The 17,713-nt window shown below is 35.6% G+C and overlaps 1 protein-coding gene across 1 annotated transcript in view; it reads right to left on the minus strand.

Moving 5' to 3' along the window:
• Window positions 1-2,279: 2,279 nt before the first annotated feature.
• The window catches only part of GLIPR1L2 (GLIPR1 like 2), a 31,550-nt gene continuing 16,116 nt past the window's right edge, over window positions 2,280-17,713 (minus strand). The window contains exons 3-6 of the mRNA XM_045553349.1: window positions 16,102-16,205; window positions 6,919-7,004; window positions 3,399-3,425; window positions 2,280-3,319 (exon numbers count right to left, since the gene is read on the minus strand). Of these exons, the coding sequence (XP_045409305.1) occupies window positions 3,069-3,319; window positions 3,399-3,425; window positions 6,919-7,004; window positions 16,102-16,205 (468 nt within the window). The 3' untranslated portion in view covers window positions 2,280-3,068. The remainder of the gene's footprint in view (window positions 3,320-3,398; window positions 3,426-6,918; window positions 7,005-16,101; window positions 16,206-17,713) is intronic.

Below are 17,713 nucleotides of genomic sequence, written 5' to 3' on the forward strand. Positions count from 1 at the left end.
AAGGGAGGCCATTCAGCTTCAGGCAATTGTTGTTCAACTACATTTGATGATTTTGATCTGTCCCATCTCCAGGGAAGACAATCTCCTGACCTCCACTCAGACCTCTGCCAGGAGAGTTCCTGTTTAGCCATCTTCTGTAGCACAAAGAATAAAGGACATTCCTCTGCTCCTCCCAACCAGTGGCCTGAGGTAGGGATGCAGGTTTTAGTTCTTAAAAAAGAGTGCAGGATTAAAACATCTCTTTAAAACAAGAGACAGAAAATATTTTTGCTGTTTCTTTCAGTCCATTCCCTCTGTTACACTAGGGCCATGAGTATTTCAATGGTCTCGGAGTTTTACAGTGTAGAATAGAATACACAGTACTTTAAAGCATGGACCAAATGCTTATCTATCACTCCAAACTATCAAGGCCAGAAAATCCTGGTCAAAGTATATTCCTGAACTCAGTGCCATGAAAACAGAAGAAGGTAATTTCCCCAAATACTTCTGGTATTCATGTGCTAATAATCGCCTAGGCTAGTTGAAGGGGCCAACCTGTGTAATAAAAATTAAAATTAAAATTAAGATTCTAGGCACATATGGCATTTGAGTTCTGGGAGAGCTGAGCTAGACAGAATGTCTAAAACAAGGGCTTGGGAAACAAAACTTAAGAAGACACTCTGTTTTTAACCATATGGTGATATGAAGAGCATCCAGATACTGGAGTGCCACTATTGTTCATGTTATTTCAGAACAATGAAAAATTTAATAAAATAACTCTATAGTAAGCATGTTCTGTCAATTGAACTAGTTAAAGAAATCCAACTCAAAATAACCTCAGGAAAAAGAAAAACTTATTGGATGGATAATAGAGAATATTCTGGAAAAAAAAAAACAGTTCGTGTGTAAGGTTGGGATAAAACTAGGCATGAGGGATAATAGCCTTTCATTGTTTCTCTATTTGTATTTCATTCTTTCTTTCCATGAAGTCTGCTAAATAGCCTCAGTGCTTTACATTTTAAAACTTTAGTCACCAAGGAAAATCTATTTTGAATATCTATTTTCCTAAACCAAAGACTATAATTGGGCCTCGCTATGGTCAGAGGACTATTCTAGAACTAGGGAGACAGAATCACAATAACAAAATGACTGCTTCCATGGTAATCATGTGGGTATGGAAAGGTGAGGGGGATGTGAGAGAGACCAGGAGAATAATTTTCAGAAAAAAAGGAAGTTTAAGGAAATTTAATACCATATCCAAAGCATCCATAATTTACACGTCTCCAGGATAGAAATAAGCCTTCAGCAGAATTTTTCATCTTTGCAACTACTGACATTTTGGACTGGATAAATATTTGCTATGGGGGACTGTTCTGTATATTGTAGAATGTTTAGCAGCATTCGTGCCCTCCACCCACTAGATACCTGCAGCACCTCCCTAGTCATGACAATCAAAAATGTTTCCAGATAGTTCCAAATGCCCTGCAGGCGAGTGGGTTGAAATTGCCCCCAGTTAAGAACTATTGGCCTATATAGTAATCATAATATTCCATGAAATTACCTAGAGAACATGTAGAAAAGTAGATTAGAATTTAGGCATACAGATATATAATAAGCTAGTCATATGTTGGAATTAAACATGGTATCACGAAGAATTTATAATAACTTACAAAAGCATCAAAATGTTTAGAAGTTAATTTGTTCTCAGTCCTCGGTTGAACCATTTCACAAATCTGAGGTCAGTTGTCTCATTTAAAAAATGGAGGCAATACCAGCTCCACAGGGTGATTTTGAGTATAAAATACTTACGTGAAAGTGCTGTGGAAGCTATTAAGTAGAATACAAATGTACAGTAATAATAATAAATAAAATCACTGTGGAGAACCAGCTCTTTTCTCTAAGGCTTTTTCTCAGGAGGCTGCATAGAAAAGAGGCTGACTTTATAGAAACAGAAAATTTTAATCTATAAAAGCCACAGTTCTTGAAAAACATAAAACAAAGCAGATGAAACAAACAAATAAATAAATAAACCAGAAACTCTCAAATCCAAGAGTATAGCTCAGGGCTTTTTTTGTATAATTCTCATCTTGCGCCATTTAAGAACAGGCTTTTAATATAACATTGATACCAAAAAAAGAACAATAGAATGAATAAATATAGAGTTTATATACCATTTGACATATTTTGCTATGCTAGGTATTTTTATTCAGTTCATTTATTAGTATTATCAGTGGTAAGTAGTTAACATATCTTACTAATTTATGAACTTTTACTGTACATATTGAACAACTACAAGTAAATAACTTTTTAAAAATTGATTTATTTTACCATATAGATTTGGAAGCAGCCAGATTGCTCAATCACAAGTAGTTATTAGCATTGGGTGGCAACAAATTACAGCAAGTCTTTAATAAAATATTGAACATGAAGTAGAAATAATAAATTTATCTCCTAACAGGATGTACAGGTACCACTTAAACCATTCCAAAAACATACACCACAAAGATAAATAATGATATTAGATGCCTTGATATCACATGGAAAATACCACTACCACCAATAACAACTATGATAGTAATAATAAAAATTTTAAAAACCCCAAATGTTTACTCAATGTTTGTTCTGAACTTGGAATGTTCTTACACGAATAATCTTATTTAATTCTCAGGAAGCTTATTAACTCATTTAAAAAAATATTTAAAGCACAGAGATAGAAACATATTTAGAGGAAATTCCCTCCTTTATAAGGATGCCATAGTTAAATCATAGGATTAGTTAGACTGGTCAAATATTTTGTAGTTTTTCTATTAGCACATCTTTACCTGTTCTTAGTGTTGAAGATCTCACCTTAATACTTACTATACATATTTTTGTTTGTTTCTTTATTTTTCAAGTTTAAATTTGTTGAATAAGTACAGAAAAGAGAAGGGAATATGCAAAGTTATGCATGCAATAGTGGTTTGCATATTTTCTTTCTTGTTAAAGCTCAGTGTTTTTTTTTTTTAGCTTTTTTTGGTATTATACTTTTGACTTAAGGTACATCTTTTTTCCCCCACTCATTTCGCTTCTTTCCCCCTTTCGATTTTCTCTTATTTCTCCTCCTCCTTTTTTTCTTTCTCTTCATCCTCCTTCATATCCTTGTTTTCCTTCTCTGTATCAGATTCCTCAGGGGTAAATATCTGTTGTTCCAATATGATATTTGGAAAATAAGGCTGTACTAACAAAACAATTATGACACATAGCACAAAACATACCATTCTCAGTAATAAAATAAATATGCACAGTGGATCACACACAATTGGCCGGGGATATTCCCACTTTGGATACCAAAATCGGTAATCTGTAAATAAAGAAGCAATTGAAAGCTGGATTTCACATAAAGTAGTTAAATTGTTCAAGAAATAAAGGACAATACATACATGTGGCTTGGTCACGATCTGTATTACCTAGAAAGAAAAAGAAAGTCCATAAAGAATCATATAACACTTCTTCTTTCTCTGGAAAATTAGATAATTTTTGCAACAATAGTGCCACTATTCTCCTAGTTCTCAGGCATCATGCCATCATCTTTGATGTTTCCCCCACCCCACACACAATCAGGGGCCAATTATAGACTATAATATATTCTCTTTTAGTAAAAGTCAGCCTGATCTGCCAGAGAGAGTATGGAAATACAGAAGTGAGGAGATATAGATTCTAATACTAATTCTGTCTCAAAATCATTGTGTCACCTTATATAAGTCACTTACAAATCTTATAAAGATTGATCCAGCTCTGACATTCTAGAATTCTACAACATCTCTTATTTTCACCTATTTTTTTCTCTTCTGATCACTCCAAATTCATCTTATGAATCTACTCACTTTCCTCACTTAATTCTTATTTTTAGAAGCTTTCAGTTGCTCTTTATTTCCCAGATGGCAAAGTTAACTCTATGGCCTGGTATTAAATGTTTTTAATTGTCTAGCCCAATGAGATAATGATAGTTTTCAGGAAATAAATTCCCCAGTTCTGGGGTTCTCCAATGTGTGGATTCCCTTCTTACCCCACTAAGACTCTGATTCCACTTATGCCAGGTCATCTTCCCCACATTAAAGCCTTCTTCACCTAATGTGAACTCTGATGCTTTGTGTAAGGCTGCCCCTAAACACTGATGTCCCCTTTACCTGCTTAGGGTCTGAAACCTCCTGTCAGGCCACACCTATATGTGATTCTTCTCCTCATTCTCCTTCAGCATACCCTATGCCAGGCTTCCCCCTCCCCACTCCATGTTGATACCTTCCTCACCTTGCTTGGGCAGATACCACATGCTGAGCCACCCTGTATGGGCATCCCTTCATCCTGCTCTGGCTCTGATACCCCAAGCCAGACCTCATGTATGGATGCTCACTTCATTTCATGAGGGCTCTGACTTCCCATATGCGGCCACACTTCTGTGTGGAAAGCTTCCTCATCCTGCTTAGGCTCTTTCCCCATACCCATTGTACCTTGTATGGATCCCTTGTTATCCTGTTTAGGATCTAACATATCACACTTGGCTGCCTCTAAGAGCAAGACCTTGCATCTTGATTCAAATAAAGCAAAAGCAGAAATGTTATGGAGGATTCACCCCAGCGGTGGTGTTATGATGAGAATGCCCACTAGTTTGTTTTTTTTCAGTACGAAAGTATAATATGATATTTACTTACTGTCTGAATTTATCCTCTACCAGATTCCTCTAAGCATTGTATAGTTATACTTTTGGAGTATATGCTCTTATGTTTGGAAAAACTAAAAGAAAAATTTAATCAAACATGTTGTCTACTTTTTACTTTCTGCATATTTGTAGGAGATTTTAGTTTTTTTGGAGAAAAACTAAAAAAAAGGCTATTAAATATTTGTTAATTTTTTTTCTCTTTATAAATATTTTAGAATAGCCTATCCTTTAAAGCAGTCATTGTCAAGTAGGCTGCTGTTTCAGGAATTAACTGTGAAGCCTTTTTATGGTATAACTATTAGTTCTCATTCCTTCTTCCTGACACTCTGGTATGTCCCTAGGGGTAGGAATAAGAGTAAGGGAGAGGAGAAAAAGCTCTGCAGTTCAGAAAAATCTAAAGATGATATAGTGTTAACTCTCCTTTTTGAGAATAGTATTCTGATCAAAGGAACAATATAACCATAACAATAAAAACCTAGTGTTTACAAAAATCAAATCACGGTGGATAACAGACTTAAATCTTAGGTGGGAAACTATTAGAATTCTAGAAGAAAATGTAGGAAAGACTCTTACAGACATTGGTCTAGGCAAAGAATTTATGAAGAAAACCCCTAAGGCAATCACAGCAACAACAACAATAAACGAGTGGGACCTGATTAAATTAAAAAGCTTCTGCACAGCCAAAGAAACAGTCACGAAAATAAACAGACAGCCTACAGAATGGGAAAAAATTTTCACATACTACACATCAGATAAAGGTCTGATAACAAGAATCTATTTAGAACTCAGGAAAATCAGCAAGAAAAAATCAAACAACCCTATCAAAAAGTGGGCAAAGGATATGAATAGAAATTTTTCAAAAGAAGATATAAGAATGGCTAACAAACATATGAAAAAATGCTCAACATCCCTAATCATCAGGGAAATGCAAATCAAAACCACAATGAGATATCACTTAACTCCGGTGAGAATGGCCTTTATCAAAAAGTCCCAAAACAACACATGTTGGCATGGATGTGGAGAGACAGGAACACTCATACACTGCTGCTGGGACTGCAAACTAGTGCAACCCCTGTAGAAAGCATTATGGAGATACCTTAAACAGATTCAAGTAGACCTACCATTCGATCCAGCAATCCCATTATTGGGCATCTACCCAGAAGAACAAAAGTCATTCTATAACAAAGACACCTGTACCCGAATGTTTATAGCAGCACAATTCATAATTGCAAAGATGTGGAAACAACCCAAGTGCCCATCAATCCACGAATGGATTAGTAAACTGTGGTATATGTATACCATGGAGTATTACTCAGCTATAAGAAATAACGGTGATACGACATCTCTTTGGTTCTCCTGGAGAGAGCTGGAACCCATTATATTAAGTGAAGTATCCAAAGAATGGAAAAACAAGCATCACATGTACTCACCAGAAAATTGGTTTCCCTGATCATCACCTAAATGCACATCAGGGAAGGATACCAATTGGATATCAGACTGAGATGGGGGGTGGGGGGAGGGGATGGGTGTATGCCTACATGATGAGTGCGTTGTGCACCGTCTGGGGAATGGTCATGCTTGAAGGTGCTGACTCTGGGAGGTGGGGGGTGGGGGGAGGGGATGGAGGTATGACTACATGGTGAGTGCCAGGCGCACTGTCTGGAGAATGAACACGCTTGAGGCTCTGACTCAGGGGGGATGGCCGGGACATGGACGATGTATATAACCTGAACTTATATATCCCCATGATGAGCTGAAATAAAAACAAACAAACAAACAAACAAACAACAAAAAAAGAAACTAGTGTTTAAGAACTTCCTTTTCCAGCCGGGTGCACTGGCTCATGCCTATAATCCTAGCACTCTGGGAGGCCGAGGTGGGAGGATTACTTGAGGTCACAAGTTCAAGACCAGCCTCAGCAAGAGCGAGACCCTGTCTCTACTAAAAATAGAAAGAAATTAGCCAGACAACTAGAAATATATAGAAAAATTAGCCTGGCATGGTGGCACAAGCCTGTAGTCCCAGCTACTCGGGAGACTGAGGCAGAAGGATTGCTTGAGCCCGGGAGTTTGAGGTTGCTATGAGCTAGGCTGATGCCATGGCACTCTAGCCTGGGCAACAGAGAGAGACTCTGTCTCAACAACAACAACAACAACAACAACAAAAAGAACTTCCTTTTCCGTGTAGTCCAATGCATTATGGATTTTTTTCTTTTCACGCTTAAGTTATTTTCTTTATCTTACTGCATAGAAAATCTGTACATCTGTCATTTGTGTCACAGTTAGTACAAATTCTTCCTGGTGTATAAGGTCTTCTGGTCAGTGCTCCTCTGCAAAAAAGCAGAAAACATTTAGTTAGAGATGTTTCAAGTTTTTAATGATATTTAAATAATATAATTTTTAATCTTTAATTAGTTTAAAGGTGATTTAATTAAGAATATGGACTTAAGTACATAAATTAAAGATGCAATCTTTCCCTTTTGTTCCCCCAGAAAACAGTCTCTTCTGAAACTAATCCCATGTCATTGAAAAAAAGAATTATAATTGAAATATAAATAATGGGTTTTAAAGCTTCTTTCATTGTAAGTTTGTAATAGAATGTATCCTTTAAAAGTAGATGATATAGGATGTTTTATAATTAATTGCTTTCTAGTTGGTACAAATTTATAAAAAGTTTTATAGAAATGATATAATCATTTGAAGAGTTTACAAAATCCTGAAATGCTTATTGTCTCAAAAACTCAGCTGCATGGATTATTTTGAGGTCTATATAAAAATGCATAAATACATAAACAAGCAAATAAGTATAAATGAATTTTACAAAGTTGATTTCATCCATTATACAGAGCTGAAGAGAGTAAGAAATTAGAGGTAACTAAAGAAAAAAGCCCCAAAGTAGATATAAATTGGGAAATTTATATAAAGGATCTAGGATAAAAAAAAAAAGAAGACATGTAGAGAAAAGATACTTTTGAATGGGGGAGATCACTAATCTTGGTCATTTAAACAGGATTGCCTATTTACCTAGTGTGCAGTTGGAAGCTATAAAAATAAACATTAGGCATATAAGTCCTTGTTTAGGCCACACTGGGCCATCTAGAAGAATGGTCAAACCTAAGAAATATATATTCAAAAACCTAAATGTCAAATTTCTGAGACATATTTAATCAGAGGTTTTGGTAATACCCAATAAGGTATCTGATACCCTTGAATTGTGAGCACTGAAGTCCATCAGGAACATCCAGAGGTCTCTGGTTATTTGCAGTTATTTATCCAGTAGTTATTTGCAGATCATATATCATTTCGCCAATTTCACTGTTCTCCTACCAAACCATTTCAAGGAAGAAATGAATTTTGTTTAGAACCTAGCCAGAGCACCAGCTTTCCAGAAATTCAAGAATTGATCTAGTCACCTTTAGTTGTACCCTTGTCTACTTTTCCTGCCCTGAGCCCTTATCACTGAAACACATGCCTCCAACACAAAAGCAGAGTTTATCCCCTCCTCAGACTCCAGGGATGGGGGCCCTCTGTCCTTGTACTTACGCAAAAAGCTACTCACTAAAAAAAACTGCTTTTGAGACCTAGAGCATAGGTCAATCACCCTGTGATCATAACATCTGATAACTGTAGCTTAGAACAACTCTGGGAAGGCAAATAAACAAATACATAAATGTATACATATACAAATAAAAATAAATAAACCCACACTGTGTTAGAATGAGTCCTTTTTTTCGAAGATTTAAATTTCATAATCATTATTTATATTAGATAGCCAGAAATGTCAGGCTAATATTCTCCTATGTCAATCTTCCTTTAGTTCTCAGTTTCTAAGAAGTTGAATCTAAATTAACTCAAATCTGAATCTGCAGTACAACTCCCAACTGCAATTGGAATTATTGGACCAGATTAAGAGGAAACAACAGGTAAGTATCTACAGCCAGCAAAGTCCATTGAAATTTCATAGCTGCCCCAGCAACAGATGAAATACTCTATTTTTGGTTATTTGCTTTTTCTAAGCAGCAGCTCAGTGGTTCACTGAGGCCGAGTCAAGACTCTGAACATCTTCCTCTAGAACTTTTCTTGGCCTCATATCTGGCCATACCTTCAGTACAATGCCTCCTATAAGGCATGTGTACAGGTCCTAGATAAGGATATGTAGCTTGGATGGCTTAACAGGCAACTATACCCATTTCCAACCCCAAATCTACTAGAAGACCATTATTCAAACTTTGTAATAGATATACAGTCTTCCAGAATGACAGCACAATTCTGGTAGTGGTGAAAACTTTCTTTGCCTACACTAGACCCATATCCGCTACCACCTTGTTAATCAAGGATATAATCCAGCCCCACAGATTGACAATATAGTAATTATAATTTGTAGGCAATTCTTCAAAGTTCTCCATCCAGATTCACATAGTCTGTTCATTGTTCATGGAACAATAGCCAAAGCACATCAAACAGATGTTGACTTTTCTATTTCATACAGCCAGAACAACTAGACCACCACCAACCCCTTTCACTTTCACTACTTCTATATATCACAACACTGGCTTCTGGTTTGTATATAGAAGATCTATAGGTTTTCCAAGAAGACTTAAAGAATCTATTCCAGTAAGTTTGAGAAAAATATAACACAAGAAGCAGCAAGGAGGATAATTTAGTTAGAGATCCTATCTGGCTCTCCTTCTGACACATCTTATATATTTGCCTTTGTCAAAAACTCCATGACTACTTCCTGGGCCTATTCAAAGTCAAAGAAAGTATGGACCTTGTTGTTTTCCACCCTCAAATTATTTCTGTATGTGCAAAGCTATCTTACATCACTTTCTGTAAAACTCCATGGGCCAGGTCTCTTCCCTTCACCTGCACATCCAGCATCTAAAGCACTGTGGATCACAGTTAAATGATGACAAAGCTCCTTTGAGGTTGATACTATTTAGCTGTACCATTCTCTGATCCTTTTCAAGAGAGTCATCTACCTTCTAAGCATACCTCCTTATTTATTCACTGAAGACTTTGGCATCTGAGGTATCATCTTCTTTTTCAGTCAAAATTTTGCCACTGTCTCAGAATTTGGGACCTAGTTGATTACAACATTCATATTGATAATTCATTCAATACCTTGGTGTCTCTGTTACTGGATGTTGTCACCATCAATACCCTTCCCAATACTCCATAACTGTCATTTTATAGCTATACTCTGAATCTTGTTATCCCCTAAAACTGCTCCACCTCTGGACTTACAAAACCAGACAATTCACTCACTGACCACAGCCTCCTATCCTTCCAGGTCACTTACTCTTGCCACACTTATTCATTAATTTCACTGGTACTTCAAGTCTATTTTCTCTCCTATTTTCTCCCTACCCATCCAATTGTCTCTTCCTCACCCAGCTTAGGTCCATTGCTTCACATATTCTCTGGACAAAATCTGAAACTCTGATAGTATTTTCCTTCATATCCACCTGACAAAACCCCAGCATTGGAAAAAATGAAGGAATCCTACTGTCTACATGCTCCATTCCTACTTCAGGGCTGCTGAGTACTGCTACAGAAAAATCATTAAACTAGGTAGAGAATCCCTCCATGGTTCCCCAGTCAGCTTCCTCTCTCATTTTCCACAATAACTATTTCAAACCCTCCCAAACCTAAAAATTCCAGCTCGACTATCTCCTCCTGTATTCTCAGGACATGATCTGTCCTACTTCACTGAGAAAAATAATAGCTTTTAGAGTGGAACTTGGGAAATTTCCTGTTCTTAAATACAGCAAATATACCTACCCCAACTCTCTTTCCTTTCTAACACAACTGAAGAACTGAACCTCCCTCTTTTTGAGGCTAATTCCTCCTATACCCATCTATCTTCTCAGGGATTGTATCCTTAATTACATATACTCTGCCTTTATTCTGCATAAAGAATTACTTTCATTTTGTATTAGGTCCTTCATTTAAATATGCTCATATCTTTCCCATTTTAAAAATAAAACTAAATAAAAACAACAAAACGCCTTCATCTTATTCTTTGTGCAGCTACCTCTTTCTTACCTCTCACAACTAAATGTCTTGAACAAGCTGATTACACTATTTCCAGTTCGTCAGTTTCCTGTTTTCAATTCATTCCAATCTGGCATCAGTCTCTCCTATTCCCCAGAAATGACTCTTTGTATGTTTATCAATGAACCTCTCTCTACATCTGATAATTTTTAAGTTCTTACTTTGCTTGACCTCTTATAATTTGAAATTTTAGACTACTTTATCCTTCTAAAAACATTTTCCCCCATGTCTCCTATGATACCATACTCTTCTGCTTTTTTCTCCTACCTATCTGGCTACTCCTTCTTAGGTTCCCCCGCCTACCTTACCTTCTGCTAACAGTCCTTAAATATTGGCATGACATTTTCTCACTCTATACTCTCTTAGTAAACAGTTCCATCTACTCCTATGATTTTGATTACCATATGTATCCTGGGACTCCAAATAGTTTTTCTATGCCACATGTCACTCATAGCGTCTAATCCTTATAAACACTGCTTACTAAACATCTCAAAGCAAATATTTCACAACCAACTCAAAGTCAGTATGTCCAAAACAGAACTCATCATCCTCCCTCCCAAAAGTTTCAGTGTTCCCCACTGCAGTTAATGACAATACCATTCATGCTTGAATAATAAATCTGAGAATTTTCCTTGCCTCTTTCTTCTCTCTCATTACTTAATTCAATGACCTACAAATCCTGTCATTTATGCCTTCTAAAAATGTCTTAAAATGTCTTTAATACTTCTCCAATCCACCATTCCCCTGGGAATGAACAACTGACAATAGTTTTCTGACTGATTTCACTGCATTCATTTTTTACCTCAGGAACTCCAGTATCCACATTACTGTTCCCTGCATGCTAATCCTTCCAGAATCTTGCCTTGTGATGTGCAGTTTAGGATTTGGCCAGCGGCCTGCAGAGAGTTTTTACATAGATTCTTTGTAGCTTCCTCCTCCTTTGGGATCCTGGTCCCAAATACCAGACACCTTAGCATCAACAGATACCAATATCTCCATTGTCCAGCAAAATACACATTCTTTGTTTGGAATTGTTTCTCTCGCTGCAGTTTGGGAAGCACTTTTAGAGAGAATATCAGGGCAAATATGTGACTCCTACTGAGTTCTTTTCTATATTGCAAAGATCATAGCCCTGCATTAGTTGTTTTCTAATGCCTGAAAATAGTTGCTTTATATGTTTTGTCCAGTCTTTATGGTGATTTTAAGTAGGAGACTAATTCTTTTTTTTTTTTTTTTTTTTGAGACAGAGTCTCACTCTGTTGCCCAGGCTAGAATGAGTGCCGTGGCATCAGCCTAGCTCACAGCAACCTCAAACTCCTGGGCTTAAGCGATCCTCCTGCCTCAGCCTCCCGGGTAGCTGGGACTACAGGCATGCGCCACTATGCCCGGCTAATTTTTTCTATATATATATTTAGCTGTCCATATAATTTCTTTCTATTTTTTTAGTAGAGACTGGGTCTCGCTCTTGCTCAGGCTGGTCTCGAACTCCTGAGCTCCAACGATCCGCCCGCCTCGGCCTCCCAGAGTGCTAGGATTACAGGCGTGAGCCACCGCGCCCGGCCAGGAGACTAATTCTTTTAACAGCTTACAAAATGTCCAGAGGCAAATTGGATCAAATAAGTTAAAAAAACAGAATTGCTAGAAGAAAATATGAGATAATTAAAAATAGCAATAATATTTTGGGAAGGATTATCTAAGTATGACAAACCTCAATACTCATGACAAAGGCAAAGGCATTGATATATTTTCCTACAATGAAACAAAATTATTCCACCTGATAAAAATAAATTGCATTGTAAAGTCAAAAGTTAAACATCAAACAGGGAAGATATTTGTAAAGTACACTACATAAAAGAGCTGATTTTCTTGATATATAAACAAGTCCTACAATTGAAAAAGAAAGGCTTAACAATTTATGAGAAAAAAAGTGAATGTATAGGAACAGTCAGGTACCAGAAAATAAAATCCAAAATTTCTGAAATACACAAAAAGATACCTAAACTCACAGAGATACTTGAAATAGCAGACTGCAGGAGGACAGGTCCCCAGATGGCCTTGGCCAACCCAGTTCTTCCCCTTCCAACTTGTAGTTCTCAGGATAACTTTAGAATGTGCCAAGAATGCAGCATCCTGAGATAAGGAGAAACTGGAACACCCCAGACTATATCCTCATCCCACCTAGAACAGGACATTCTGCAGCTCTTGAGCTCAGTGATCTGAGTTGTGCCCAGGGTATAAAACCCAGGGCAGAGTGGTTTCAGGGTCTCTCAGCTGTGGTGCAATGTGGGGCATGTACATACGAGACTCCATCCTCCCTGAGCAGCTTTCCTGAGCCTTGGAGGACTGGCTTGCCATAAATCCTAGGCTTCTTTTTGTTCTTGCTGCCTATCTGAAAGTAATAAATTTGCTTTGCTGGCCTATTATGCAAGTGTTCTGTCTCACTGGACTCATGCAAGAGGCAGAGAACCTTTGCAGAGGTGAAAACTAAAAATATACTGAGCTCATACTAGTAAAGAGCAAAATGTTTGAAGATACATTGTGTTATCAAGATAGTTGGAAAACAGGCCTTCTCCTATAATGATGTAACAGAAATTTTATAATAGGAAAATGGTACAACCAGAATGAATAGATATTTAGTATTATCTATCAAAATCAAAGTACGTATTCTCATGAATCCTTTTAAGCAAAAACGGAAGAAAAATACTCACTATTAAGAATTTCTCAGCATTTTCTCTTCATATAATTCTCTTTTGCCTCTTTCCAGATAGCACTTGCTCTTGCAATTCTCTATTTCTCAATGTTCTAATACATTCTATCATTCTCGATTTATAAATGGCTTTCGTTAGCTTATAAAATGCATTAGTAACCAAAGTTGAAAAAAAAATTCCCTTTCACTCAATTCTACATATCTACCCCATTTCTTTCTCTTCATTGCCAAACATCTAGAGTGTTCTAAATTGGCCATTTTTTTTTCAAACTGCAAGTCATGAGACATTAATATGTCATGAATCAAATCTGGTGCTTTAAAACTGATATTTTAAAGTATGAAATAGATAATAAAGTTATACTTAACTATGAATAAACTATTATTTCATATAATTTGTTTTTCTTTTATTATACATATTAGAGATACATACCATTTTGTGAATCTTTTCTTTCAGTTATATACTATGTTTTATAATTCTAAAATGTATATCTTTTCCTATTTTAACATCTCTAAAATCAGAATATATTTTATAATTAGTGGTGTCTTAAAATCATGGCTGGCCAGACAATGAATGTAATATTGTTATCACTGCACACTTTTAAATTTCTCACAGCTCTTCGTATTGTCATCACTTTTAAATGTGTTATATGGATTATTTGCATTTTATGTATTCAAACTTCTGTTTAAAATGTCTAAAAATGGTTACAATATGGTATATACCATTGAATAATAATAAATTATGTATGTAGAAAAACATGGAAAGAGAAAAGATATGCTTTATGTTTGAGCATATTAGGTAGAAAAATAAATGTAGGAAATGTGAATGAATCACGAGAAGGAGGTAGCCATATGAAGGTCTGTTGTAAATTTCTAATTAGAGGAAACTTCCAGTATAAAGGGCCTGAAATAGAAATGAGTCACAGTCCTGTATGAGATCACCTTGTGAGACAGTGAACATGGAGACTTAATTTAAGGACTAAGTCCTGGAGCACTACACTATTTCAACCTCAAGCAAAGGAGCCAATAAAGAAGAATGAAGAGAGACTAATGAGATAAGAGAGAAACCAAAAATACCTGCTGGTAGGGTATCTGGAGGTCAAGTGAAGACCATGAGTCAAGAAGCCCAAAGTGGTTAACTGTATGAGATGCTCCTGTGTGAATAAGAAATTGAGAGAACAGAATTGACAGTACCATTTGATAAGGTGAAGGTATTTGGTGACCATAAGAATAGTGAGTGCAGGGTTATCACATGACTACAGTGATAAGCTGAAGCTACTAATTCTTGTGATTACCCTTTTTTTTTCTACCCTCCTGTCTCATAGGCATCTTTATCTTGAAATTTTTGTTAATATAAACCATTTTTCCTTTGACATGAGTATTGGCAAGTCTACCTGTGAAGGATCTTGGTTGGAGCATGTATCAGTCAACTCAGTCCAATTTTTATTGATTATGTACCCCAAATAGGCAATCATAGTTTTATCTCTCTTAAGGACAGCTGGCTGAAAATCAATCCATTACAATATCATTAAATACTGAGTAGAAACAAAAATAAAAGAAGCACATTGAGAATCTAATGTGTAGTGGGCTGAATGGTGCCCCTCACAAAAGATACGTCTAGGTCCCAATTTCCAGATCTTATGATTACTTTACATGGCAAAAGGGTGAATATTACCTTATATGGCAAGGACATGATTAAGATGAGGATCTTAAGATAGGATCTAGTTTATTCTGGATTATTTGGGTGAAAGCTAAATGCAATCACATCTATTTATCCTTATAAGAGAGGGTGAAGGGGGATTCAGCACTAGACACACAGAAGTGGAGGAGTCAATGTGACCACAGTGGAAGAAACTGAAGTGCTATATCCACAAGCCCAGGAACTAGAGCCACCAGAAGCTGGAAAAAAATCAAGAAACAGATTCCTCGAGCCTTTTGATTAAGCACAGTCCTGCTAATACCTTGATTTAGGACTTTAGGCCTTCAGAACAGTGAGAGAATAAATTTCTGTTTTCTTAAGCCATTTTGTGGTAATTTGTTAAAGTAGTCATGGGAAATAAATGCAAAATGGAAGAATAAAACAAATTTGGCCTTACAGAAACTATGAATCAAAGATAACCTTGAAAAATTCAGAACACAAAGATGAAGAATAGAAACCAAAATATATATGAAAAAAGAAAGAAAATATGTAGTGCAGAGAAACCTACAAATTGGTATTCCTAAAGAACAAAGAACAAAAGGAATAAAAATAATAAAGAAGAGAAAATATTCCTAATATATAGATACCCATATAAAGATTAGAATAGTTTATAATGTGTCAGAAAAAAAGAATATACTCTTATTATAAAGATGAGAATAAACTATTTTGGAAAATCATTTAAATCCTATGCAATTAGGCTAGCTATTGTGAAATGATACTAAAGTTAAGATTCCTCTGGGAAGTAATACCTGGCTAGTTTACAAGTAAAATCAATATGCCCAAGTTATGACTTATTTCATTATGGAATTGAAAATATTTCAATGTAAAGTCTCTAATTAATATCTTTTATTTTATTATTTTATAGCTCATAAAAATACTTGAAAGAATACTTAAAATTTAGGAAAATTTAACCTTGAAATGTTCTCAATTTAGTTTTATATTCTTTTATTAATTTAAAATAACTTACCCTGGTGCATAGTTGCATATGAAAAGCGCTGCATGTTTAATACGTCCAATTCTTAAACATGGAGTGACAGCACAACCGACTTTGTAAGTGTGGTCCCAAACAATCTAAAATAAAATTTTGAAAAGACTCACAAAATTTAATTCTAAACATTTACTCTCTTATATTATAAATAATAATATATTCCATTCACAAAGAACCTTATACCCAGCAATTCAAGGAATATAAACTATTTTCATTTAGAAACATGTAGAGAGTTATCATGGATTTAGGGCAGCATTTCCAACACTGTATTTAGAGAAGCTCTTTAATAGGTCCTACCAATATCGTATTCTTAGGAAAAACGGTTCCTCTGTTGAGAAGACTGATCCAGCATAATGCTTCACAGGCAAAAGAAGTCACACTTAATGAATCAATTTTCAACCTCTGATTGAATTTGAACGTTCCAGGTCAGTGGAAAAGAGGAAGACAGAAAAAAGAGAAAAAGTTTTTTTAAAATTGAAAGTTGTGAATAGAAGAGAGAAAAAGAGGAACTGTATAATTATAGAAGAGAAGCAAAAGAGATACAGGAGTAGAGAGTAATTGCATGCTATCAACATTTCTCCTTCATTTTGTGGAGAAAATTCCATTGTAAGATAAAACAAAGTCTGAGTGTTTCATTAAAAAAGAAAAGGATGAGTAAAAGAAGAGCTGGTTCCTATAAAAAGAAAAACAGGTCTTGAATTGGAGTGAAAAAGATGGGAATAATGAAAGACATTCCAGAGATTCTCTGTATGACTTTAATATTTCTAATACCTCAAAATGAACAAGAAGTAATAGTTTTGTTGTGTTAACCTCTGTGGAAGAGGAATCATTCCTATTTTCTTTTATTATTTTATCTTATCTTAAGCCTGAGTAGTTTTGAAAGTGTGATTCTTTTAAATAGAGTGATACATTACAAGAATAGAGAACAGAAGAGTTGAAGTGCAGTTAAGCAGGTTCAATGCAAAAAATACAAATGTCTAGGATACTGGAATTAAGGAATAAAAAATACAGAGTTGTATATCAGGGATTTGGTTAGTTTAGTGAGTGTACTAAAGTCATATTAAGGAGGCTAGCTTTGACATGAGTAAGACAATGGAGGATCACTGTAACTTTTCTAGAAGAAGAAAGAACTGATCAAAAAAAAAGAAAGAAGTGATCAAAAAGATTTGAAGCATGATTCATTGGATAGAACAGAAAGAAGACTTCAACATGAACAAATTCCAAACTTTTAAGTTCTACATAAAACATGACATCAGGATTTACTGACTGAAAATAATCTTTTAAAAATAATCACCTTTCAAATAAACTTGGAGGTTCATTCAATATTTCTTGATTCCTAGTATAAATATTTATTGAAGATCTAAACAATGTCATGTTATTGTGTTGAGAATATATGGATGAGAAGACAAGGTCCCTGTCCACAGTGTAGTATCAGATATATAAATAGATAATTATTAAAGAAAGGTGATATGTAAAATAATAACAGTATGTTCAGGAACTGAAAAGTGGTTAAGTATTCCTGGAATATACAGTGTGAGGGTGGATTATTGGACATGAGGCAGGGAAATATAATACTATTAATTTTAATAGT

The sequence above is a fragment of the Lemur catta genome, chromosome 6, assembly GCF_020740605.2.
Source record: "Lemur catta isolate mLemCat1 chromosome 6, mLemCat1.pri, whole genome shotgun sequence".
Classification (NCBI taxonomy): Eukaryota; Metazoa; Chordata; class Mammalia; order Primates; family Lemuridae; genus Lemur; species Lemur catta.